At 41.3% G+C, this 27,242-nt stretch overlaps 2 protein-coding genes across 3 annotated transcripts in view; one reads left to right on the top strand and one right to left on the bottom strand.

Moving 5' to 3' along the window:
- Positions 1 to 2,667: 2,667 nt before the first annotated feature.
- Positions 2,668 to 27,242, top strand: part of LOC124257418 — a 32,013-nt gene continuing 7,438 nt past the window's right edge. Inside the window, exon 1 of the mRNA XM_046691466.1 lies at positions 2,668 to 2,845. Coding sequence (XP_046547422.1) covers positions 2,750 to 2,845 — 96 coding nt within the window. The 5' untranslated portion in view covers positions 2,668 to 2,749. The remainder of the gene's footprint in view (positions 2,846 to 27,242) is intronic.
- On the bottom strand, positions 13,451 to 24,027 carry LOC124257417 (vitelline envelope sperm lysin receptor-like). 2 transcript variants are annotated; one of them, XM_046691464.1, is made up of 10 exons: positions 23,882 to 24,027; positions 22,041 to 22,087; positions 18,634 to 18,694; positions 18,202 to 18,383; positions 17,206 to 17,360; positions 16,101 to 16,252; positions 15,487 to 15,574; positions 15,135 to 15,288; positions 14,459 to 14,501; positions 13,451 to 13,615 (listed from the first exon to the last, which is right to left on the bottom strand). In XM_046691464.1, the coding sequence occupies exons 2-10, from the start codon at positions 22,077 to 22,079 to the stop codon at positions 13,470 to 13,472; spliced, it is 1,020 nt and encodes a 339-aa protein (XP_046547420.1). In that variant the 5' UTR covers positions 22,080 to 22,087; positions 23,882 to 24,027; the 3' UTR covers positions 13,451 to 13,469. The 2 variants fall into 2 exon arrangements, with proteins under 2 accessions (XP_046547420.1, XP_046547421.1); XM_046691465.1 differs by having other exon boundaries at positions 23,858 to 23,991.

The raw sequence follows: 27,242 nt of genomic DNA on the forward strand, positions 1-27,242 counted from the left end.
AAGTCAGCGAGCCTGACCACCCGATCCCATTAGTTGCCTCTCACGACAAGGGTTACTGAAATCATTCCGGATCTTCACGGGTTGATTTGGTGAAGAGAATTCTGTACTTTCTGTAGACACATGACAGACTGGGTGAAGAGAATTCAGAGCTCATGGTGAAGAGCTCATGGCACGGTCACAGAGAGAAGTAATGTTGATGTACAACCTAACATTCAGCAAGCAGTTATCCAACAAGGAGTGGAATGTCATGCTTTGAGGATCCTAGATTCTTGATGCAAGAAATGTTTTACACTGAACCAAAATTATTTGAGATTAAACCAAAACATCAACTGAACCTTGAAAACATACACTGACTTGAGAATTATGTGCAAACTATCAGAAAATAACATTTTAAACTCTTCTCATTTCATACAAACTAAAATGTGCTTGTTATGGATATATGTGTTGTATTGTATGTGGGGATCAGGGAAAGTCCTACCTGATGGACTGAATCCGGGAATCATTACCATCCAAGTCAGGCAACTGAAAATACAAAGTGAAATTAGACATTAAAAAAACGTACTATTGGGGGATGTAGAATTGGTGAAATGAAATGACATCTGCCACTGTAGGTAGGAAGTGGTGAATAGTGTACATAACTACAGCAAAGTATCAACTATCATTCATCGTCTTCTGATGATAATATTCCTCTTTATCGTGTGACCTATTACCAGCAATTCAAAAGCGCTTAGGACTTTTTAATTTAATTATCCGGGCTGGCTGCCATGTCTTCACTGCCATGTTCTATCATCCCGTTTTATCTCACCTTTCACTTCTACATGGCATTCAAAGACATTACTTTTTTTATCGTTTTCGGCTACATTCATTGAATTTTAAGCCAAACCTTTTGTTAACCAACTAAAATATATATGCCTGTTGATTTGTGAGGAGTGTGGCTTTTTTCCATTTCACCTTTGGCATCAGGCCCAGATTGTCTGCAGCCTGCACCTCACTTTATCAGTGATTTTAATCACTGCCCTAATGGAATTAACAACTGCTGGGAAACTGTTGATCTCACCATCAGAACCTGGACCTTGACCTACAGTTGATGTTGATTGCCGTCTCGGTTGCTACATGTGTACAGGTTAAGGACAAACAGTTTTGTATCTTCAGCACGAGAGCGTTTTGTTTCATTTTAACAATTAGAAATATAATTCCGTTGTTGAAATTGTACAGTAACATGTCAATTATGAGTCTGTGATATGCAGTGGTATAACATGCAAAATAAATAGTCATCCTTTTATTTGTTTTTTATTATCCTGTCCCATGAACATGGAACACCTCGACAAACCACTAAGGTGATACTCTTTGCATAAGGTGTTTTAACATCACTATAATGTTCATTAGGGGGGAAAAGATACTTTCGTAATTTCCTGTGGAAACCTGTTATTCATCTGCATGAAATGTTGAAGTTCGAGGATTGTCATAAACGTTTCCGGCTTGAACATGAAAAGTATCCAACGTGCCATTCACAAAAATACTGCCCAACCCAGTCTCGTCGAATCTGATTGGATGTTAATGAGTAGGTGGCAATGCTTACAGATGCTTCTTTCAAGAATACTGCTACCTTATAACTCGCTTTCAAGGTGGATAAACAGAAAATATAGCTGTTATTCAATATCTGCATTTAAATAGACACAGCACAAAGCAAATTCATCAAGACTCATCATGACACAGGCAGGAGGTACTGCTCTTTCATTAAGTACTCAAACAGTGGTGTGGGGAGTTTAAAATGGACTAAAATAAGCCACGCTCTGGACGTCACCACAGAGGAAAACGTCAATGCTGTACCCGATACCATCATGCGAGTCACGCGTGTGACTGTCAGATATTTAGCTACTGTCCATCACATCAGCAAAATATTACTGGAAGGAATTATTCACAAGCATTTAATTATGAACAAGGTCTCTGCACGTTGAATGACCAGATTCAGGACAATACGTCTGCTCGCACCTCACAAGGTAGCATTCGACCGCCTCCGTGGTGTAGTGATTAGAGCGTCCGCCCGGAGAGCGGAAGGTCGCGGGTTGGATCCCCGACCGCGTCATACCAAAAAGACGTTAAAATATGGTACTTGTTGGTCCCTGCCTGGCGCTCGGCAAGGACTGGTCGACTCGGAATCAGTATAATGTGGCATGGTATCTCAGTGGGCTAGCACTATAAAACCAGCTTCAGTTTGGGCTAGTACAAGCAGCCGCACATACACATACACACGCATGCACGTCGTCATATGAGCGAAATATTCTCAAGCACGACGTAAAACCCAATTTCACCTCACCTGACCTCTAGTGGAAATCTGCGGATTACACTTTTATTTAATGTCAAACAATAACTCGCCAGTGAATATATTTGCATAAACAACTGAACTCAGTGTATGGCAAAGTGTATGTTTGACATCGCCGATGGATAGCTCATCAAATATCATCAAAGTCAACGAAAACTTCCAAAACGTCTGAGCAGTATGTTAACTGTATTACAGCATCTTAACGAGTAGAGCCTGACGTAGAACCATATCGATACGAAAAGTGAAGTACATTTCTAGTATGTAGCTGTCGTGCTATTTCTAAAAGCGGCATAAAACCAAACTCACTGATTCCGCCCTAGCGCCTACATCAGCGCCTCGGCAGCACTGGCCCACGACCACTGTCACTCGGTGACACACTGCTGAGTAACCCCCGGAGCTGTGATCTCTTACTGGAGCTTGCTGTACATGACAGGAGACCACCACAGACTGCTGGTGACCAAGGACGCCCCACACAACGCGCCATCGCCAGAACAGTGCACACTATCCCTTGTCACCAAACATGTGAGTACCTGCTTTCACGCACTTAGTCATGGTATAATCATGCAAATACAGTTAGTCTTCACTGAGCCTCAGGATTCACTTAGCCTGGGAATTCATGTCTCTCTCTATTTCCCGTACAAACTTAAAGTATGCGTTAACAGACAGACAGACAGACAGATTTTATTGGTATATATGGCCCGGAGGCCAACAGTACAATGTAAATATATTGTAATGTACACAATGACAGCTCTACCATGCAATACGACGTAAATAGCATACCATAGATAGGCAATGTTAATTGAAACGTTAATGTGTTAAAGTTGTTAAACGTTTCATACCTCTGAATGCTTAAACCCCATCGACTTTGGAGGTGCATTGTGTAATCACGTCATGATATAAGATTCTGAGTGATGTAGACGTGCTGGAATTGGTTCCTGAAATTGAAAATGGTCCTGAATAGCTAGTATTTTTTCAGCTGTTGTTCTTTTTGTCAACGTTGCTGAAGTGTGTTGTCGTTAGTTTGGTTCATGGAAAACTTGAGGTGTGAACGTGTGTGTCTTTGACACGAATCGCCGGGTTGATTAACCAGTACAAATTGAAGCTGAACAGTAATTACAGATGTGCATAACGGCATTGTCTCCATGTTCAGTGCTACTACGTCCTAACTGAGACACTGCTTCTGTGAACAGAGTAACTGATAGAATGATAAATAAATATTACAATTTGAGGAATGAACAACTGAGACATTGATATATAACCTAAATGGTGTTGTTTATGTAAGTAACATTGAATGACTTGAATTAAACCTGCTGGAACAAGCCAAGATGACATGTAACATATTACAATTGTCCATTTAACAGTACTAGTATGGTCATACACTACAAGTACAAGTCTATGGAGCCACGCTTTTTTGTTTGCCTTTCAGGGGAAAGGGAATTTGAATCGTTTATTAAATTAGCGTTGGGAAAATAGGATCTACTAGTATTAGATCAATGAGAAGATTATAGACCCAGTGTCGTGGCTCGGCGCCCCACAATCCCATGGGTAATCTACGCCTGAATTGGGAGGAATCACTACTGGAACTTGTTCAAGTTTCATTAGTTCACGTGACTATCATATTACAAATTGGCTGTCATAACCCTCATCATGGTTAAAGCTGCTTGACTTTGAAGTTTATAATTTCTCTAAACCATTGTATCATACTGGCGAATTATATGCGGTGGGATCGGTCGTTATGTGATTTACAGTGAAATCATGCCATTTGTGTATACATTTTTAACATGTTCATGGGTAATTGCTCTTAATACGAAGTCCATCCTCATTTGGGCAAACACACAAATAAAAATAGGACGGCCGTCAAATATAGTTATAAAAACGAACTTTTTCATTTGACTATAACTAACCTACCATGATGGCGTCTCTACCTCAGAATGAACATGGCGAGATAAATCGTTAGTCTGCACAATCACCCCAATTTTAATTAAACAAAAAACAACAACCTCAAAACAGCCAAAACATACCTCATCAATGTTCTTTGTGTTGAATATAAGTAAAAATACGCTCGTATTAGAAACGAAATATATACTATTCACACTTTGCTAAGGATCAAATCATGGATTCAACAGAAAACTATTATGTGGGGTCAAATTTGGTTTATATACCTAATTTTATTGTAAGCATGGATCCTAGGTTTCAGTATGTCATTGCATCTTGTGGATCCCATACCTGCTATTGACATGTGTTGTCTATTTGTCAGTGACTCGTTCCATGATTTGCAAAATGGTTGATTGGTGAAGAATGATGACAATTTTATGGCTATACAACTTCTTTTATGCTGTGACGGGCGACGTTTCGACATAGATTCTAATGACGTTGTCAAGCAAGTGATACATGAGAAACAAATAGAGAGAATATATACATGACTTGTTATTACAGATGATTGGGGATGAGTTGTTTGCACAATAAGTGAGGTTGAAGTACAACGCGTGTAAAGGAGATTGAGTACGTGATTGGAAGCCAGTTAGGTGACATACAAGGATTGAATTAAAGCTTACACTAATGATAGGAAGCCAGTTAGATGACATACAAGGATTGAATTAAAGCTTATACTAATGATAGGAAGCCAGTGAGGTGACATACAAGGATTGAATTAAAGCTTATACTAATGATAGGAAGCCAGTTAGATGACATACAAGGATTGCATTAAAGCTTATACTAATGATAGGAAGCCAGTGAGGTGACATACAAGGATTGAATTAAAGCTTACACTAATGATAGGAAGCCAGTTAGATGACATACAAGGATTGAATTAAAGCTTATACTAATGATAGGAAGCCAGTTAGATGACATACAAGGATTGAATTAAAGCTTATACTAATGATAGGAAGCCAGTTAGATGACATACAAGGATTGAATTAAAGCTTATACTAATGATAGGAAGCCAGTGAGGTGACATACAAGGATTGAATTAAAGCTTACACTAATGATAGGAAGCCAGTTAGATGACATACAAGGATTGAATTAAAGCTTATACTAATGATAGGAAGCCAGTTAGATGACATACAAGGATTGAATTAAAGCTTATACTAATGATAGGAAGCCAGTTAGATGACATACAAGGATTGAATTAAAGCTTATACTAATGATAGGAAGCCAGTTAGATGATATACAAGGATTGAATTAAAGCTTATACTAATGATAGGAAGCCAGTGAGGTGACATACAAGGATTGAATTAAAGCTTATACTAATGATAGGAAGCCAGTTAGATGACATACAAGGATTGAATTAAAGCTTACACTAATGATAGGAAGCCAGTTAGATGACATACAAGGATTGAATTAAAGCTTATACTAATGATAGGAAGCCAGTGAGGTGACATACAAGGATTGAATTAAAGCTTACACTAATGATAGGAAGCCAGTTAGATGACATACAAGGGTTGAATTAAAGCTTATACTAATGATAGGAAGCCAGTTAGATGACATACAAGGATTGAATTAAAGCTTACACTAATGATAGGAAGCCAGTTAGGTGACATACAAGGATTGAATTAAAGCTTATACTAATGATAGGAAGCCAGTTAGATGACATACAAGGATTGAATTAAAGCTTACACTAATGATAGGAAGCCAGTTAGATGACATACAAGGATTGAATTAAAGCTTACACTAATGATAGGAAGCCAGTGAGGTGACATGCAAGGATTGAATTAAAGCTTATACTAATGATAGGAAGCCAGTTAGATGACATACAAGGATTGAATTAAAGCTTACACTAATGATAGGAAGCCAGTTAGATGACATACAAGGATTGAATTAAAGCTTATACTAATGATAGGAAGCCAGTTAGATGACATACAAGGATTGAATTAAAAGCTTACACTAATGATAGGAAGCCAGTGAGGTGACATACAAGAGTTGAATTAAAGCTTATACTAATGATAGGAAGCCAGTTAGATGACATACAAGGATTGAATTAAAGCTTACACTAATGATAGGAAGCCAGTTAGATGACATACAAGGATTGAATTAAAGCTTATACTAATGATAGGAAGCCAGTGAGGTGACATACAAGGATTGAATTAAAGCTTACACTAATGATAGGAAGCCAGTTAGATGACTTACAAGGATTGAATTAAAGCTTATACTAATGATAGGAAGCCAGTTAGATGACATACAAGGATTGAATTAAAGCTTACACTAATGATAGGAAGCCAGTGAGGTGACATACAAGGATTGAATTAAAGCTTATACTAATGATACGAAGCCAGTTAGATGACATACAAGGATTGAATTAAAGCTTATACTAATGATAGGAAGCCAGTTAGATGACATACAAGGATTGAATTAAAGCTTATACTAATGATAGGAAGCCAGTGAGGTGACATACAAGGATTGAATTAAAGCTTATACTAATGATAGGAAGCCAGTGAGGTGACATACAAGGATTGAATTAAAGCTTACACTAATGATAGGAAGCCAGTTAGATGACATACAAGGATTGAATTAAAGCTTATACTTATGATAGGAAGCCAGTTAGATGACATACAAGGATTGAGTGAGTGAGTGAGTTTAGTTTTACGCCGCACTCAGCAATATTCCAGCTATATGGCGGCGGTCTGTAAATAATCGAGTCTGGACCAGACAATCCAGTGATCAACAGCATGAGCATCGATCTGCGCAATTGGGAACCGATGACATGTGTCAACCAAGTCAGCAAAACTGACCACCCGATCCCGTTAGTCGCCTCTTACGACAAGATAGTCGCCTTTTTATGGCAAGCACATGGGTTGCTGAAGACCTATTCTACCCCGGATCTTCACGGGTCCATACAAGGATTGAATTAAAGCTTATACTAATGATAGGAAGCCAGTGAGGTGACATACAAGGATTGAATTAAAGCTTACACTAATGATAGGAAGCCAGTTAGATGACATACAAGGATTGAATTAAAGCTTATACTAATGATAGGAAGCCAGTTAGATGACATACAAGGATTGAATTAAAGCTTATACTAATGATAGGAAGCCAGTGAGGTGACATACAAGGATTGAATTAAAGCTTACACTAATGATAGGAAGCCAGTGAGGTGACATACAAGGATTGAATTAAAGCTTACACTAATGATAGGAAGCCAGTGAGGTGACATACAAGGATTGAATTAAAGCTTACACTAATGATAGGAAGCCAGTTAGATGACATACAAGAAAAGAATTAAAGCTTATACTAATGATAGGAAGCCAGTTAGATGACATACAAGTTGAATTAAAACATACTAATGATAGGCCAGTGAGGTGAGCCACTAATGATAGGAAGCCAGTTAGATGACATACAAGGATTGAATTAAAGCTTATACTAATGATAGGAAGCCAGGTAAATGTTCATACAATGGATGGGGTTGATGTACATAGCTTGTATGACATGTTGTATAGAACCAGATGATGTACACAAGAAATATAATTATGAATTATAGATGATCATTTTATCAAGTGATGGTAGGCATTAGGAATGTAGTATCCTTAATCTCTGTTGATGGCGGGTCTATCTTCTTGATATGCACAGCTTCCAAAAGTTTACGAATTTTGTAATTTGGTTGAGTGGTGCCATCAAAATCATTTTTATGGTTACTCATGTATCAAGTGCATAAGGTTAGATTAAAGTGGCTGTTTGCCTAAAGAGGGGTTACCATATTCTTATTTATCCAGTTTTAAATGGATACAATTTCAAATTATAAATCTACGTTTAAGTAAAGTTGTGAAATTTTGTGATCCTTAGCAAAGTGTGAGTAGTATATATTCGCAAAATGTAACGTAATAGGTGAAGGCAAAAGGGTATTTAAACCCCGTGTGATAGGTACAGGAAAGATCGATAGTCACCGAACACCTTCATCACATCGAGCGAAGGAGACGCTTGTTTAGAATGTCTTACGAGCGAAAATATTTTACCGTGATGGGACACCTAAACCAGTGGACAGATTCTGGTCCCTTTGCCACATGGCAATCTGGAAGGTCTCCTTTTGTCTTAGAACTGGTTTCACATTAACCATTAGTCTGAAATGAGCTCCCCTGAGGTAACAGTAAACTAAAGAGCTCTGTTCCAACTTCGAATAATGTCCCTACTCCAGAGTGGGACTATATCAAACTTCAAAACACAGTATCTTTATCTCCAGCTACGATTCACAGCGCTCACTAACATTAACAGCGTCTATGAACAGCGTCCATGTTAGTGAGCGGTATAGTATCTTGTCTATCCCCAAGGTATCCAGTTACCGCCACCTGTCGAAACAAAAAACCATTTCGTAACGATCTGTTTGATTGGCATTTTAGAAGTTGATGGATAACGGTCTTGCTTGACAACGGTATAAGAAGCTATACCGAAACGTCACATCATATCACTCTTGCTTGACAACGGTATAAGAAGCTATAAGGAAACGTCACATCATATCACTCTTGCTTGACAACGAAGCTATACCGAAACGTCACATCATACAACGGTATAAGAAGCTAAAACGTCACATCATATCAGACAATAAAGAAGCTTAAAGTTCATCCATAAGAAGCTATAAGGAAACGTCATCATATCACTTTTTGACAACGGTATAAGAAGCTATAAGGAAACGTCACATCATAAGAAATAAAGAAGTTGTTATCCATAAAGTATTACATTTTTCTATTTTACATTTCGTAACGGGTAAACATTATTTATCGTCAGTGCGAAACGATATTGTCATCTCTCGAACATCAGCAATATTACAAGTGTAATTATAAGAACAAGTATGCATATAAAGTTTTGTTTCAGATGTTTGTGATGTACTTAATCTTGAAAACATTTTCTCTCCAAGTGTATAATTGGTGTTTCTCTCGAGTGAATGGACACTTTTGACAATATTTTCGCCACAGTTATATTATTCATGTGACCCTTGGCATGATCCTGAACGGACAGAGGCGGTGCATGTTACCATAGAGGTCAACGTCTTACGACGCGTGTAAAACACGCTTGCTGCTTGCCCGACCTTGAACGTTGAGTCGGGCCACAAGATGTGACAAATAGGTTATTCTTGCAAGAAAAGAACCGTTTTGTTTAGCATGTATTTTCTGGCACGATATTCATGAAATTACTATGAAAACCATTTCACTATAGTCTGGCTACCTTCAGCACCTAGTCCTTCAGTGTTATTTTCCATTAAACACACAAACACGTAGTTGGTCATTATTGAATTTGAGCGGCTAGGCCACGCATACATTTTGTCGGGTCACTCAGTATAATCTCATTTAACAAAGATAACTTCTCTTCGTATGCTTGTCAGAAAAAGTAGGGGATCATTGATACGAAGTATAAAGAACAAATATACTTGTTGATGACAAATATTCAATGCGAGGAAAATTGCTGCAAACGTGCATCGGTCTGCTGGAGAACAAGAAACGGTTCACGATTAGAAATCGTTTGCAAAGCAGGTCATCTCTCTTTCTGGTCCCTAGAATCCTCGGTCATAGCATGTACTGTGATACTTCATGATCTGTTTCAATGTGTTTATTATTCGTTCATTCTTATAAGACAACTATTGTGCGAAACACTTATCTTACAAGTTTGGAAATTAGAAGTTCTTTCCGAGTACCGCCTACTTTTGCAAGTGTTTGATGAACGTTATCTTACCCAGGCTAGAAAATCGTGAAGCTTTTGAAACATGCTTTCCCATAATGTCATTGCAGGAAAGGTCATCATTGCCTTTGAGTTTGTTCAGCCTCTTAAATTGAATATTAAGAAAACCATAGCACTCGGAAGTAATGACAAGTCGACAAAGGCATTGCTGTGACAAAATGACCATCACAGCTAGTCCCGCCATTCATTCAGCAGACCCGTTGATTATTCAGCATTTATCGCTGATACAGACTAGTCTCGTCCTTGAGAGAGGATTTGGGGGAACTATAAGTCCCAGTTGCTGAACCACATTAACAGGGGAAATGAAGACAGATGTTCCATCGACATTCAAATAATTGCCAGAACGTTGTGTGGAATGACAGAACGTTGCCTCCATGTTAATCATCCGCTCCAGACTGACTTCAGAATATTTGTAAAACCCTTATTGAACCACGCGAAAAACCTTTTCGTGCTTAAAAAGCTTTTGAAAGACAATTTAGAAACAATCCTGGGGGGATTGGCCATTCAGTAAGAGTATGGTTTTACGGCGCTTTTAGCATTATTCCAGCAATATCACGGCAGGGAACACCAGAAATGGGCTTCACACAGTGTATCCATGTGGGGAACAGAACCCGAGTATTCGGCGTGACGAGCAAACGCTCACCCACTAGGTTAACCCATCGCGATGGACCATTCAAGCGATCAATCAAGAGAGAGAGAGATCATCGATCGAGGATCGAGATCGATCGAGAGAGAGAGAGAAAATACAAACTCAAGATATTGTTTCAAATGATAGACATATTTTGCAAAGTTTATAATGACAACATGATATGTGTCCCGCACTAGGGATCGTGTGAACTGTGTATCTGCACCTTGGAGAGTTGACAGCATTTCGTCGTCTTCTAACATTTCAAAATTTACATAGGTTTCAACATCAAGTAGATCAATCAGAGATGAGAAAAAGTTATTTCGGAGACCTAATAATTGTTCACAGTGTAGTATCACATGGTTGTCATAGTCATAAGCGTGCTTGTTACAAAGCAAACATTCTTTTGAGATTTTATTTCGTGATGAAATTTTCAAACATAATTGCAAGGCTGCTCTGAGTTCAGGATATAAAAATGCTAAGTTCAAAAGTATGTGATATGTCAGTGATGTATGAGCTCGCATGTAACGAGACAGTCCTGCATTAAGTGATACTTTGTTACGCTACATGTGTTCTTCATATTCTTGTACGTTTTTGTTTATAATTCGTCTCCACTGGTGTTTTGGGGAAATAAACCACTGTATATAAGTAAGTATGTAAGTAGTTTCTAAGGTGTATTTGCACAAAACAGACTGGAGATCTCCACAAATAGTTGATTTTCGGGGTGTATTAGCCATGGAAGCACAGAATATGTGTTTTATGAGATTGTCACAACTAGTGTTGCATAGAGAGCCGAAGAACTGGAGTTTACTTTTATCAATGTAGCCAGTCATGGTCCACAATCCTAAGTTTACAATAGTGGATTCAGACGGAGATCTCTTATCTAGTCTGCCGCTGTTACAGGTCATTGGCTCCCTCCCTCTGCAAGCAGTTTGCGTTCTGCTGTTTCTTTTGTTGACAGTTACATAGACAGATTCTTTACTACAAATGCATAAAATCGGTGATTTACTAATGTGATTAGGTTGTCTGACAAAACATCCACTTGCACAGTTTGAGATCGATTGGGTCATTGGATGAAGAGATATTTACAAAAAACCGGGTCCACATGCATTTCATGCCAAACTATACACCCAAACAGCAAGGAAACATTGTTTAACCGCCTGGACCCTATATACTCGGCTCTGATTAGGTGAGCATGCTGCCTTCTGGACATCTCTGCCAGGAATCCCCTGGCAGCCATATGCAAGAGCTTCCATAATGCAATCTTGAGATAATTGACTGGGACTTTTTTCAAATGTTTACAACGGAAGAGGCAGCTGTAATTGTGAGTGATTTCCCCTCGCGCCTACAGCAAGTCACACCGTCGTAGACGTTAGCTGTCTCTTTAAATCTGCCGGGCAAAAGTCGTCACAGACTTCAGAAGGAATATAGACCATCGCACTTGTTAATGTTAGCAATACAAGGACAGTATAGCTGATTGTAGGGGACTTGTCAACCGCTGGTCCCAGTTCCTTGATTACGCTCCGCTAATTAAACTATAAAAGCTGTTCATTCTCTCTGCGAACACGGATTTGGCCGTTATCAGAATGAGTACTGCATTCATAACAGTAGGTGACCCATAGTAATCTCACTGATCGAGGCGTCAAGTCCTGAGGTTGCAAGGCGCCTTCAGAAAGAGCCTGATACCAAAAGGTGAGGTGAGGTGAGGTGAAATTGGGTTTTACGTCGTGCTTGAGAATATTTCGCTCATGACGACGTGCATGCGTGTGTATGTGTACGTGCGGCTGCTTGTACTAGCCCAGACTTAAGCTGGTTTTATAGTGCTAGCCCACTCAGATACCATGCCGCAGTGAAGCATGAATACCCTACTTAGACACATTATACTGACTCAGAGCCGACCAGTCCTTGTTGTACCCATTAATGCCGAGCGCCAGGCAGGGACCAACAAGTACCATATTTTAACGTCTTTTGGTATGACGCTGTCGGGGATCGAACCCGCGACCTTCTGCTCTCCGGGCGGACGCTCTAACCACTACACCACGGAGGCGGTTCCTGATACCAAGAATGATTGTAGGATTGATTTGGCGACCCTTTCCGTGTATCGTCCATCTGTGAATACATACATCGCGAACCTAAGCCACTTCTGCAGTTTCTTCAGCATTTTCACACATCTCCTTCCGTGTGCATCACTTTAATTTACACAGGTTTCATATTCGCATGACCCGTGATTCTTATTGGGTCGAACTACGCTTACCGACGGAGATTGCTAGATATATACCACACAGTTTTTCGTTTACCTATTCTGATTTACTTGCAATTTTTGATAGGTAATAAGTCCTTTGGATTTAATGGTAAAGTAAAAAGAGCAGCTGCACCTGGATATCACGGGATCCGGGTGGATTATGACCCATCATAGACTATCAGGTGAATGGCAAGGCAAGGCAAGAGGATTAAGGGGCGAAGATGGTCGTAGACGTTGTTCTTGAGAGGCAACGTCTTAGACGTGACTTTCACACAGACATAGGTGTAGCTTGGATTGTTTTTATATGAAGTGGAATGGGGTTTAACGTCCCAGTCAACATTGTACATACGTGTACTTGTGTAAAGTTACTGTTTTGTAGCGCTATCCTTACGAGACAAGACACTGCACAGAGACATCCCACTCGGGCTCAGTAACCAGACTCCCAAGCTTACCAGTCCCTGTTCTATCCGGACAAGAGGGAGTGTAGCGTCGCATACTTGTTTAAGAATGGTTTAGAGTTTGCTGTTGGGTAGCTGGGAATGACCTGTCAGCTACCGAAGGCGGTGTGGGATTCCAACCAAGTAAAAAGCCAATACCTTAATTACACTATTGATATGAGTTTATTCTTCAGTCTGCACATCGCGATCCGCGTAATTGTCGCTTTCAACGACGTCATCAACGTCGCCTTCCACGTCGGCAAAATCCACATGGGCAGGTCCGAAGACGGTGGGGGCTGTTGCCACCTGGATGTAGTTGTCTGATTGGGCTGTCAAAAGCAAAACATACAGAAATGTAACGCTTGTAATGCTGACCATATCTTGAAAATCTCCCGTAACTGTTGATTTGGTGCAAATGTTAAAGCCCCTAAATCCCATTCCAAGGTCACTTGTATATTTACAACAGTAAAGGTAAACTGTTACTGTAGCTCATGTCATGACTAACTGTTGTATTGCAAGAGTCATGTGGTCCTTGACTTTTGTTCAATGGTATATTTCCTCTGAATACTAAGAGTGACTGTGTGAGTGAGTGGAGTGAGTTTAGTTTTACTTCACACAGCAATATTGCAGCTATATGGCGGCGGTCTGTAAATAATGGAGTCAGGACCAGACGATCAAGTGATCAACAGCATGAGCTTCGATCTACGCTATTGGGATACGATGACATGTGCCAACCAAGTCAGCAAGCCTGACCACCCGATCCCGTTAGTCGCCTCTCACAAGCATAGGTTACTGAAGATCAATTCTAACCCGGATCTTCACGAGTGAGTGAGTGTGACCCTGATTCTCTATTGGGCAAAACTCGCTGCATCGCTGAACATACGATGGCATGGCTGAACATACGATGGCATGGCTGAACATTTCGTGTAATTCGTTGCTGATTTTTAGTACTCTATTAAACAGTTACGTTCATAGAAATGTAAAATAAATATTGCATTTCACTGCCGAGCGTTACTGGGCACTGTCTAGAGATGGTCATGCAGATGAAATGGTCTCGCCACCAGTCTTTACAGACTTTCTGGAGTGGATTCTGCGCCAATTGACACTAACCATCTTTGTGAATGAGTGATGCAGTTACCACGACCGGTATGCAACACTTCAGAGATACCTACCATTGTTAGACTCCCGCCTCCTCCTATCGGTAGCGCACGAACTCTGAAGTAGAATAAATAATGATTTACAGTGTTCCCGTATTCAACTCAAGTACAGGTCCATTGGTTGTACAACCCCTCCAGCTGTGACATGTTGACCACCAACCTCGTCACATCAAGCGAGTGAGTATAGTTTTACGCCGCTTTTAGCAATATTCCAGCAACATCACGGTGGGGGACACCAGTATGGGCTTTACACATTGTACCCATGTGGGGAATCGAACTCTGGGTGACGAGTGAACGCTTTAACCACTAGGCTACCCTACGCCTCTGGTCACATCAAGACACCCGTCTATAGGGTAGAGGATACTGTGGGCCCAGCTCCACCAAACATTGGTTATGCATACGAAGCAGCTGTTTGTAATCGGGAAGATATACAAGCACGGTCAGGGGAATGACCTTGGAACACCGATGTTAATGCTGCACTAAGCAAAACGTCCCGTCATGATGGCGGTCTCTACCTACACGTGTATCGACCAGTGGTGGTGGCTGAACCTTCAAGCTTACTTGGGTCTTGACTACAGCCACCGTCCATTAATTTAAGGATCAAACCAATCATAATATTTCTATACTTGTCCGTCTAAGTGGGATCAAACAGTTCATTAAGACAGTTAGTTGCTACATACAACTCGCTCACCCCATCGCATTTCTTCACACAGAGTGTGAAGTTACAGTCGAAGCTAAATTCAAGGTCATCACCGAGATGGAAGGAGGCAAAGTAGGGGCTGCGGGCAGTGAGGCCGTCCACGATGAATCCAGCGCTCTTGTTGAAGACAATACCGTCACCGCACCTGCACAAACACCTCACAGATACTTTACAAGGTTAATCTGAAGTCCTCTAATGAATGAATACCATGGTTCGCAGAGAGTGAGATTTTATTTTCAGGTTACCTTCTATTGAAAGTGTAAAGTGGTAGCTGTTTGCCTGTGACCATTAACATGTGTTTTATCGATCAATGGTCCCACTTTGTGCTTCATGTCATACTTACCCTCCCCTGAGAATGGCGTATCTCTTTTTGGTGTTGGTCCCCACAGCGTCGCACGACACAGGATGCAAACCTTTCTCTTTTGAACCACCTGACAGATTTAACACAAATATACAACGAAATCGGGCGGTTGGAGTCGTGAAACCGCAGGAGGCGTCAATGCAATAATTCAACACGTGTGTTTCCTATTATGGTGTGTTTCCTATTATGGCGTGTTTCCTATTATAGCGTCTTCCATAGTGTACCGTGTGTAAAATCACTGGTAGATAAAAAGCCAATAGAAAGTGTCTGTGATAGCCATTGACCTACAAGGTCTACGTATACACCCCCACACCCCCAATTGAGGGTTTTAAACACATGGATACTCCCCAGCCCAAAGTCATTACACCCAGTGTCAGAATGGCACAAGTAATATTACACAATACTTGCCAATGATATTCAAAGTTACAAAGAGCATCTCATCAGCTCTTGATCTGTGTGAAGATATGTATTTCGAGGGTATTCTACAACTTTTGCCAAGTGCTTCTTGGGTCTAGAAATGAATAAGACCGGTCTAAATAGAGAATCCTGCTGTCTGTAGGTAAAGAGATAGAAGAGGTTCGTTGCAGTATGCCCACCGTTAGTCGTTGCCTTTAGTTGAACCTTCCTCCCGAGGTCAATACTTTGCCCCGTGATGTTGTTGCCGAGGATGTCGGTCAGCTCGAGTGTCAGGACGGAGGTGGTGCTCAGCTTGCCCTGGTGTTTCTGCAGCTCGGGAGGAGCTATCAGCCTGCAAAGCAACCCATCTAAAGTCAAGCCTCGACTCACTCTAGCAGTACGTCTTCCATAGAACTATCCGTCTCAGGTTCCGCTTGTGAGTCAAGTTTTACGCTGCTTCCAGCAATATTCCAATAATACTTCCGACGGCAGACACCAAAAATGGCTTCAGACATTCTACCCATGTGGGGAATCAAACCCGTCTTCGGCCTGACTAGCGAATGCTTTATCCACGTGGCTACCCCACTGCCCCGGTTCTGAGCTAATGCCTATACACAGTACAGATTAGCTAATAGCTAATGACTATACACAGTACAGATTAGCTAATAGCTAATGTCTATACACAGTACAGATTAGCTAATAGTCTAATGTTAGCTATACACATACACAAGTACAGATTACAGATAGCTAATGTCTAAACACAGTACAGATTAGCTAATAGCTAATGTCTATACACAGTACAGATTAGCTAATGGTGAGGTCTATATCAAAGCGGTATCAGCTGCACAACAACACAAGCCAATGCCTACTTGCAGGAAACCTATCTTAGCTCTCGTCCATTAATGTATGCTAAAGAACAAGAGTTGCTGTTGTCGGTAGTGCAACAATCGTTTAGTGCGTTGTCAACACCGGTGCAACTATAGCCCAGGCCCAAGCTTGGTCCATATTAAACAGTTACTTCGGGGACCCACAACGGGCACCAATTGTATATAGCACGCAAGTCGGCCTTTAATCAATGCGCTTCTCCAAATTGAGTTTAACAATGACGACGGGATCATATAGCTGTTCTTAAGAGCAGACTGGTTAATGGGCGACATGTATACTGGGTTTTCATGTCGCATCCTATCGAAGCGTCTTATGCAGCAGTAAACTAAGGCACAATGGGTGTGAAAGTCTTTGCTTATTAGTGCAGGGAAGGAGCTCTAACTGAACCAACCCAATGAATCATGCCTCCGTTATACTCACGCAGCGTGGACTTTATGGGTACCGCTTTGCTTGGTTTTCTTTGCTTCATACGTGCATGTGACGGTGACTTCTTGGTCTTTAAGTGCCAGCATGCGACCCTTCTCTCCGAACACGACGATCACCTTGACAACGTACACCGGGGTTCCGGCACGTTTCTGTAAAGAACTCATGGGGTTGTATGGTTTTATGTGGCTTTGAGTAATGTCCCAGCAATATTACAGCAGGGGACACACGAAATGGACGTCACATTGTACATATATGGGAAAGCTACGCCTGTTGCGGATACAGCGATAACAGAAAGCACGCATCACAAGGCCAAGACGTGGTAAAACGGCCATGGAGTGCGTGCCTGTGCCCCCTCATCTGGGCAAGATACGGGAATGTACACTTCACTCTAAATGAAAACATTTCTGGTATGCTTGCACCTATAACGTTCATAATCGATTAATATGGAAACCTGTCAGGTATTCTGGCGCATGCATTATAGGGCCAACAGTAGTGTATCGATCCCGGTAACCCCCTAACATGATTTACAAAATCATGGCAGGTGCCCAGGGGTGGGGTAGACTGATGGTTAAAGCATTCACTCCGCACGCCGAAGACCCGGGTTTGATTCCCAACATGGGTACAATGTGTGAAGCCCATTTCTGGTGTCCCCCGCCGTGATATTGCTGAAGTGTTGCTAAAAGCGGCGTAAAACTAAACTCACCGAGAAATCACTATCCGTATGATCTTTATCAATAATCATTTTGATTGAAATCAATACACTTGTCATCACCAAGAAGAAAAATTGGGGCCTGGCACGATTTACGAGAAATAACATATGGCCATGTCCATAGTAAGTACGGTCATTTTCGTCCTGATAATACCTTCTGGCAAATCTAGCTCGTTCATCTATCTCTCTCATCACAGTTAACCTATTTAGTAATATATCTGCTTTGATAATCACTATAATAGCCTGTTCAAGTCAACGCCTACGGAGAGGACCTCACTCACCACAAACTCGCACAAGCTAGAATTCTTTCCCTTGAAGGACACCTGGAGGGTGAGTTTAGCTTTGTTGACGTTGTTGAAGTAGAAGACCCCGTTGGCACACTCGGCTCGGGCCTGGGCCTTCAGGTCGGTAACCACGGAAATGGATGGACTATCGGAGGTGCTGTTTCCACAGCTCGGCTGGACTAAAATACAAGCAATAACCGCCAGGAGACAATTCGCTGTAAGCAACCACATAACACATAGGCATTCATTATGATAATCTAACATAGGTCACACATATATCTTTATTACACTGCAGCGTCCGACAAATATTACCAGTCTTGACCAGTCAATCAAGTGATTGATATTGTGACCAACGACCTTTACGACAAGCACTGGTTGCTAGGTATCAATTGTAATCACCAGGTGACATCTAGACTTGTTTCTACCCACCTTCCATAATGTATCCTTTTGGAAAGACAGCGTTTTGGCCATCATTACCACCGGGGACAATCTGGAATGAAAACATTGTTAACCATTGCATACTTCAGCAAATTGTACACCTTTTTCATCCATATATGGTAATTTATACAGTAGCTTGTTGGAGGTTGCAAGACTGCTTTGAACGGTAGTTCAGTTGTATCACGTGTCTGGCTGATCTGGGAAGAAACCTCGAAGTGAGATTTGTTTGTTTAACGACTCAATGAGCAGTATGACGGTGGTCTGTAAATAATCGAGTCTGGACCAGACAATCCGGTGATCAACAGCATGAGCATCCATTTACGCAGTTGGGATCCGATGACATATGTCAACTAAACCGGCGAGCCTGACCGCCCAACCCCGTTGGTTACACGACTTGCTGAAGACTAGTTCTAACCCAGATCTTCACGGGTAGCTCGAAGTCAGAGGTCTTAGACGTTAAACAGGTATAATAGTCAAAGGATCAGGGTATGGTGCTTTCGAGAATACAGGATCACGAGTGAGCGGTGTTTTTACAGATGGCAATATTCAACTTACACAATGGCACCCTGTATATATTCATCCAGGCTACACACAATGTAAGCAAATGGTAATGGTCTATTCTTACTCCTAATCCTAACGCGATTGATACGCACTGGCCACAAGGCCCTAAAACTAATGGGCTCATTACAAGCGTCGCAGTCTAGACCAACCCTATTCCCCACCGCGCATGTCAATCAAACGAATGTATATTTCTTTGGGAACAGCACTGCCTGTTTACCTGAAATATAACTTAACTCATCGGAAAGGATCTTCACATCCATTTCCACAATGGATGGAGAAAGCTATGAGACATTCACATTTGACCTTTGATTAACAGATGTATGTCTCAATTCTGTTTTACCCGAACATCTGACTTCATGCTCGTAAAGTCAGTACTGACAAGACCCGTGAAGATCCGGGGTAGAATAGGTCTTCGGCAACCCATGCTTGCCATAAAAGGCGACTATGCTTGTCGTAAAAGGCGACTAACGGGGTCGGGTGGACAGTTTCGCTGACTTGGTTGACACATGTCATCGGTTCCAAATTGTGCAGATCGATGCTCATGCTGTTGATCACGGGATTGTCTGGTCCAGACTCGAATATTTACAGACCGCCACCATATAGCTGGGATATTGCTGAGTGCGGCGTAAAACTCAACTCACTCACTCAGTACTGACAATGTCGACTTTCGTCTTATCTGACCCGAATGAATGTCGTAAGATTAACTGGACGTTTCAATATGTGAATGCATACAGCTAAATAAGCAATAATTCATCTACACCACGGAAACATCTACATCAGATTTGGAACAGGTTAAGCAGTCTTTTACAACAAGGGCCTCGATCCACTCGGTCTGGTCTCCAGGGTATGTTGGTTTGTCGCGTTCAGCGATTGCGAATACCTGTCGGAGTTTGGTGTCACAATACAAAAACAATGACTATGGGCGTAACGGGATAACGTTTCACTAAACGTCTATGTGGCGTTAAGAACTCTTTATGTATGTAGTCCAAGGTATCATTGTTCTAACATCATGGGATACTTGGGGATCTATACATAAAGAACTTAATTAGGCACCCCCTGTATTTCTTCTGACCGGTATGATCCTTTGACTCATAAAAAACGACAAAATGATTGGAATCCATGTTCATTTCATGATAATTGCTCATTTAAAAAACATAATACTGATTTTGATACAAAACCATGTCTGTATAAGCATGACCCAGGAATGTTTAGTGTTGAATTTATTTGGCGAATGAACATTCAAAATGTAATTTTGCGTGTCTTAAACGATTCAAGGTCAACACCAAGTGTAACCTCCATGTGACTGTATGACAGCCAGCACTCTCCCCCTCGTAACCCCTGTCAGCCTCCTGATCCTCTGAAGGGGGCAGTCTATGCCATTCATGGTGTTAAAGCAGCTTCCAATCGGGCCATGGTCTGTACGGTGTGCTTAATTAAGTTCTTTGTGTATATGTTGTGCTGGAAGCTAAAGGTGAAGGTCATTCATGTAAATGTAATAAATGTTCAACCCATGCTATGTAGGGGGCGACTTGTGGCTGGGTTCAAGGTTCTTGGCCCTTGCCCTCGGGCGTGGTTCAGAGAGGTGGGCTCAACCCTGGACTGACTGACTGACAGTTTGGTTTTACGCCGCTTTTAGCAATAGTTTGGTTTTACGCCGCTTTTAGCAATATTCCAGCAACATCACGGCGGGTCAGTGAATATTGCCCAGTGTTTTCATGCTCTCATCTTTTTCCGTCCTCAAATTTTCTCAATACTGATACAGCACACGTAGCTAGGAAAAGGCACGACATGAAATTGTCAACATTTTTTTCTCAAATCCCAGACAACCTGTCTGTAATATTCTCCCGCAGAACACCTTCAGACGCTGCCAATGATGAACAATATGGATTATGCCTACACTGATCCTTAAGTTGATGGCTCGAGTACATTTTCGCGTGTCGTATGAAACCCACGTGGTAATAAAGGAGACGTGTTGCAACCAATTCCATTAAAGGGTACATTTATTTCAATAACGGCTTTAGATCATTTACCGTCAACTTAGGTTTAGAGCCTCTGAGTGAGTTTACCATACATGTGACAGATTCCGTTTCGTGTATTTTTGTCATTGTGACCATGTCACAGCAATATTGCTGATGTGGGGATTTTCCCCAATGCATATGCAATATTCCACAGTACAACAGACACGTCTAAATGCCGTCATTTCAGCAGTGATTCGAGCATGCGACAGTAGGAAGCCATAACGAGGTGATGGAAGAGCAACACGACAGTGAACATGACTGCAATTACAAATATGCTTCTCCATTACTTGGACAATGTGGGAAATCTCACCCGAGCCTTCCGCGTGACAAGCGAACGCTTCAACCACCAGGCTACACCACCGCCCCCACTATTGTATTGAGTTAAAATTCACCGTCGCCTCAAATTAATTCAGCCATAAAGCGACGCCACTTTTGTTACGAACGTAAGTCACACGTTGTACTCTGAACCGGCTCTAATGACTACCGTAGGTCGGTTGGTTTGCTGTTTAACGCCATACTCAGCAATATTCCAGCTATATGGCGGCGGTATGTAAATCCAATGATCAACAGCATGAGCATCGATCTACGCAATTGGGATACGATGACATGTGTCAACCAAGTCAGCCAATCTGACCACCCGATCCCGTTAGTCGTCTTTTACGACAGGCATGGGTTACTGAAGATCAATTCTAACCCGGACCTTCACGGGTCGACCCATAGAATTCTCGGAACATGTTCCACAGGAATCCCAACTACTCATCTACTTGGTGTATTGGATAATAGGAATATGTTGCATACATTAGTGAGCTCTGTACTTACAGTAATCACGAGGAGCAGCAGCAGATAACGGGCCATCATTTAATGCTCTGAAACAATAGCAAAAGCATATTGATCATATATACTGGAATGACAGATTAAACCCATCATTAAAAGTACCCCAACTGCATTTCATGTCAACCAAAGTGATACAGGTCTTTAACGTTGACGATTTTAGTCGAGCTCACGAGCACAATTATGGTGCTGAGAATCCATGATTTCCTTAGCAAATCTGGGATTCGAACACGAAAAAAGCGGTACCTGGGTGGCGTTGTATAAAGCGATCTTACCGCTAGGGGGGTCGCAGCCCCTATACCTTAACATGGATTCGTAGCGCTCAGTTTGTTATGTAACAGGCACCCGTGAAGATCCAGGTAATATTTGGTCTTCAGTAATGCCTGTAAGGGGACTTACGGTATCGGGTGGTCAGACTCGCTCTCTTTGTTGACAAATGTCATGGTATACCAAATTGCGTACATTGATGCTCACGCTGTTGATCACTGTACTGTCTGCTCCAGACTCGGATTATTTACAGACGCCGCCATATAGCTGGAATACTGCTAAGTGTGGCGTAAAACTAAACTGACTCACTTAAGCAAAAGGAAATGCTGCATGCGTGTGAATTTAATGCGATTTGGGGAAATGCGGCCTATTGGTTGACTGGGACCATAAATACTGACTACTGTTTTTCACTCATGCACTGAAAACAATTGTCTGTTGACTTCTTTCATAGAATAGTATTTGTTCCGAGATAATTTACAGTCTACACTTGATATCTTGTAAATCATTGTATTAGCCTAGGGAAGACTTACAACCTGTCGTGGCAGATGGGTCATATCCATAGTAAACAGTCACTGTCGTAGTCATAAATAATCATTTAGGTAAATGGAGCGCGTGTATCTTAATTATCTCTTAATTTATTTCGGCATATATCTCTGGCGCGATAATAGCTGTACTTGGGTTTGCAAGTACAAGTATCGACAACCCCTGAAAGTGCGTTGAGGCTGCCCGTGGTTCCATTTCCGTGTTTGTCTAGATTTTACATTGTAATTTTGCAGAATGTTATGCGCGCATGGCTTTATGCAGGTATTATCAATATTCCAGCAATCTGACCACTAAGAACTACAGACTAGTTGTACTGACTGAGTTTGGTTTTACGCCGCTTTTAGCAATATTCCAGCATTATCACGGCGGGTGACACCAGAAATGGGCTTCACACATTGTACCCATGTGGGGATTCGAACCCGGGTCTTCAGCGTGACGAGCGAACGCTTCAACCACTAGGCTACCCCCACCGCCCTAGACTGTAGTTGTATAACTGAAGAGTTGAGCGAGATCACATTGCACGAGCTCGTCAGACGATTTCAATAACTGGCACAGTTAGTAGTTGGAACACTTGATTCCACTGCTTCCGAATGCGACTGTTAATGATGGAATCCCTAAATGACCGAAATAAAGCCGGTGCAGCGTCGAATATCATGTCACTATTTCCACTGTTTTGATTTCCCCCTCGTAGCGTTAAATAACAGAATCATACTTTAACCTTGAACAAGGTAGTAAATAAGAGCATATGCTCATAGTTTCATAAAAATCTAAGTTGTTCGTACATTCGTCTTCAATATTCAACTTCACACATGGAACATTTATTGAGTAAAACGAACAAAAGTCAATGACCAGTAGATCTATAGTATTGAAGCCAGGGAATAAACGGCAAACATCTGGCGTGCACTGAGGGAGTCACTGTATACTAAGACAATTTCCATTTAAACATTTCATAGGCGGACATTAGGGCGCCTGAGTTCTTTCGTTTAAGGACTTAAATTCAGTTGTATGAAACAACTCACCTCCGTCGCAGCTCGTCCTTGACTGTCTGGTGACAACTCCTTTCACGTCTGCTCCCAAATCACGTGCTGCACGAGGTTGTTGTTCCACGTGCAGAGCACATGTTCAAAATACTTCGAAGGCAATATTCGATTTTCGAAGCTTTGAATTTGTGGCGATTCTCACAGCTGAGTTATTGTAAGGAGACATGTATTTTCTGTATTGGAGAATGTCCGGAATCTCACGATTATTTTCGTCTTTTGGCCGAGAACAAGTTTCGCGTGCAAAAAATAATGGCGAGGTTAAGGGCTTTCTCCGGCAGGACTTCCGCCCGTATCCCCCTTAAATTTTAACCATGAGGAAAAGTTTCTTTGAGTGGCATTTTTAAAAGTTGGATATGTCTTTCAGTATGTTAAGATACAATTAAAGAAACATGCTAAAACTCATCCTTACCAGATGAGGAATATATATATTCAGGTGATATGATTCGACTAGAATGAAATTTAAGGTGGATACGGGCGGAAGTCTTTCCGTTTCACTGACACTTTTGAGATGGACGTTAATTAAGATTTTGAGATGTTATCAAATTCTGATTTAAATGCACCTCTAAACTTTGTAGTACAACAAACGTATAAGAATGTTATTTTTCTATAATAACAAACAAAACAAACACGTGATAATTATTCAGTTGTAACTTTCATTTCGAAAGTGTATAAGTTCACAGATAGCACATAGTTAACCCATGTGTACTTTCTGTGAGAGATTTCCGTCAAGGTTCTAGTGGCCTCTGCCGTAGGGGAGACCGGGGTCAATAGTAACACATTTTACTTAACTTCTTGTAATTCGATACTGGGGCGGTGGGGTAGCCTAATGGTTAAAGCGTTGGCTCGTCACGCCGAAGACCCGGGTTCGAATCCCCACATGGTACAATGTGTGAAGCCCATTTCTGGTGTCCCCCGCCGTTATGATGCTGGAATATTGCTAAAAGCGGCGTAAAACCAAACTCAGTCAGTCAGTGTAGTTCGATACTAGTCGACTAGTCGACTAGTCACAAAGTTATCGGTACTAACTGGTACATTGGCATCTTGGTTTTAAACCTCAGTGTCATTTAAAGTTCACTATCATGTCGTTTGAAAGTTATTACGTATAAAATGCAATGACTGCAAGTGTTACAATTGACCCCTAGCACGGGGCAATTGTAAGAGGTGGATGGGGCAATTGTAACAAAGAAGGTTCAAATGTAACAATCTGTTTATTTTCCAAATAAAATGAAAATAAAATGTGGAAAGATGTTATCTTGATCAATTGAGGTGGAAATGGATTAACATTAAACCTTTATCACCATGGACATTTAAAATGTTTTGGTTTAAAATTCTTGTATTGGTATGCCTAAAATATAATACAAAGACTAACACAAAAAGATGTCACCCGAGGGCTAATACTATCAACACAACACTGAACATGTTCTACTATGATAAAACTAGTAAAGAACTAACATAAAACCTTCATCCTAATTTGCTTCATTATCATAACACAAGGGAAAATTACATGGGGGCAATTGTAACACAGTGTTACAATTGCCCCCGATGGTAGTAGCCATGTTTCATGCCACGTCACACGTTAACAACTTTGGGCTTCTCAAATATTTCTACTTCAAAATATGTCGTAATACCTCAATTTTACACTTGTTAATTAATTTCATACCAAGCAACATTAACTGCATTAAGAACCTTTTATTACGTTTTGTGAAAAATTTACTTTCCCATGTGAAAAACGGTTCTTCGTCAACTGTATCTCGCCATGAGCGAGCAGCTGAAAAACGCCTGGATGTGTACCGTAGGAAAGTAAAGGGAAATAACTCTACTCACCTACACTATACTTGAGCGAAAACTTTTAGAGTAATCGCCCTTGTTACAATTGCCCTGTGTTACAATTGCCCCCGATCTCCCCTATAGGTCGGAAGTGTGTGACAAAGCATTTTCCTCGACTTTCTTTGGTCTTCAGTGATAATTCCAGCCATCAGAGGTTCTGTGTACACAATTCAAAACATGGTCATGTTACTTTTGTCGTTTGAAAAAAAAAGTATACCCTACCCCTTATAGCGTAATGAATGACACTTTTATGAACTGGTAATAACTAAACTATACATGATTTTTAGACGATAGAAAGGTTTTACTTTAAAATCCTCAATGGTGGTCAATAATGCCGTCCATGTACGCACTTGACAATCATCAACACAAAAATTACGAATGATTATCCGTGTTTAGTCGGCTACCATCACTAGAACTCTTTGGACAACGATAGTTCCTAAATCTCTGAAAATGTTAATAGAAACGAAACGTAGCTTTCAGCAACGAATAGCTGACGAGTTGTGTCTAGTTCGTTCACTGATCAACTTTACATTAAAAGTCCTGAATCGTGAAGTCAAGTTGCAGTGGTCGACCTAAGGGAATGGCGGATACCCGCAGCCTCGTAAAGACGGCTGATGGTTTGGGCGAGAGATTGATGAGTGAGAGAGTATCATTCTACGCCGCTTTGAGCAATATTCCAGCAACATCCTCACGGGGGGACACCAGAAATAAGCTTCACACATTGCACCCTTGTGGGAATCGAACTCGATTCTTGTGACGAGCAAACACTTTAACCTCTAGGCTATCTCACTGCCCACTGCCGCTTTGGGCAAGAGTATGCGTGCCAATCGGCGTGGTCGGAGGTGAAATGCTTGGCAAGTATCATTAAATGAAAAAGACATTGTCTGCTAATAGAAATACAATATTTGCTTAACTCCGTAACAGTTAGCTTAGGCATAAGACATTATTGTAAACTGTTTGTTTGTGATAGGGAGGTTTTTCCATTTGCATCTGCGAATTCACTTATAGTGTATCCGCTATTTACATGCATGCCTCTTCAGTACTAAACTCAGTCACAATATGTTAGATATCAACCTCGAGACAGATTCCGTTGCACTAACGTCCAAAAGACACTTGGCAGCCGATTTGAAGCTCGATTGCGAAAAACAACAAAACATATATGGCCAACATAAGCGGTATTGTAAACATCAGTATGTGCTAAAACCTTGTGCAAACAGTCCTAACAATACAATGAACAATGAATTAAATATGGCTGGTAATGGCAGTGTGAGGTACACAAAACAGTTTTTCAATACATGTCTTAATGGTCAGCTCGGCACAACATGGCCATACGTGGTGTTATGTGTCAACATAGTAGCGTGCGTGATCTCCAGTGGCTTGCATGCAGCCAGACACTCTCCTCAATTCGTCATTCGCCTAGACCGCCTCCGTGGTGTAGTGGTTAGAGCGTCCGCCCGGAGAGCGGAAGGTCGCGGGTTCGATCCCCAACCGTGTCATACCAAAAGACGTTAAA

Source organism: Haliotis rubra, unplaced genomic scaffold (assembly GCF_003918875.1).
Source record: "Haliotis rubra isolate DU_JTF1 unplaced genomic scaffold, ASM391887v1 Scf66, whole genome shotgun sequence".
Taxonomy (NCBI): Eukaryota; Metazoa; Mollusca; class Gastropoda; order Lepetellida; family Haliotidae; genus Haliotis; species Haliotis rubra.

What these genes read in the sequence shown, in the direction of transcription:
- LOC124257417 (XM_046691464.1), bottom strand. Translation starts at nt 22,079, where the DNA reads ATGATGGCCCGTTATCTGCTGCTGCTCCTCGTGATTACT. An exon ending in CTAGCTTGTGCGAGTTTGTG is followed by an intron (nt 17,361 to 18,201) that starts GTGAGTGAGGTC and finishes AGTTCTTTACAG; the next exon opens with AAACGTGCCGGAACCCCGGT. An exon ending in TACGCCATTCTCAGGGGAGG is followed by an intron (nt 15,289 to 15,486) that starts GTAAGTATGACA and finishes GTGTTTGTGCAG; the next exon opens with GTGCGGTGACGGTATTGTCT.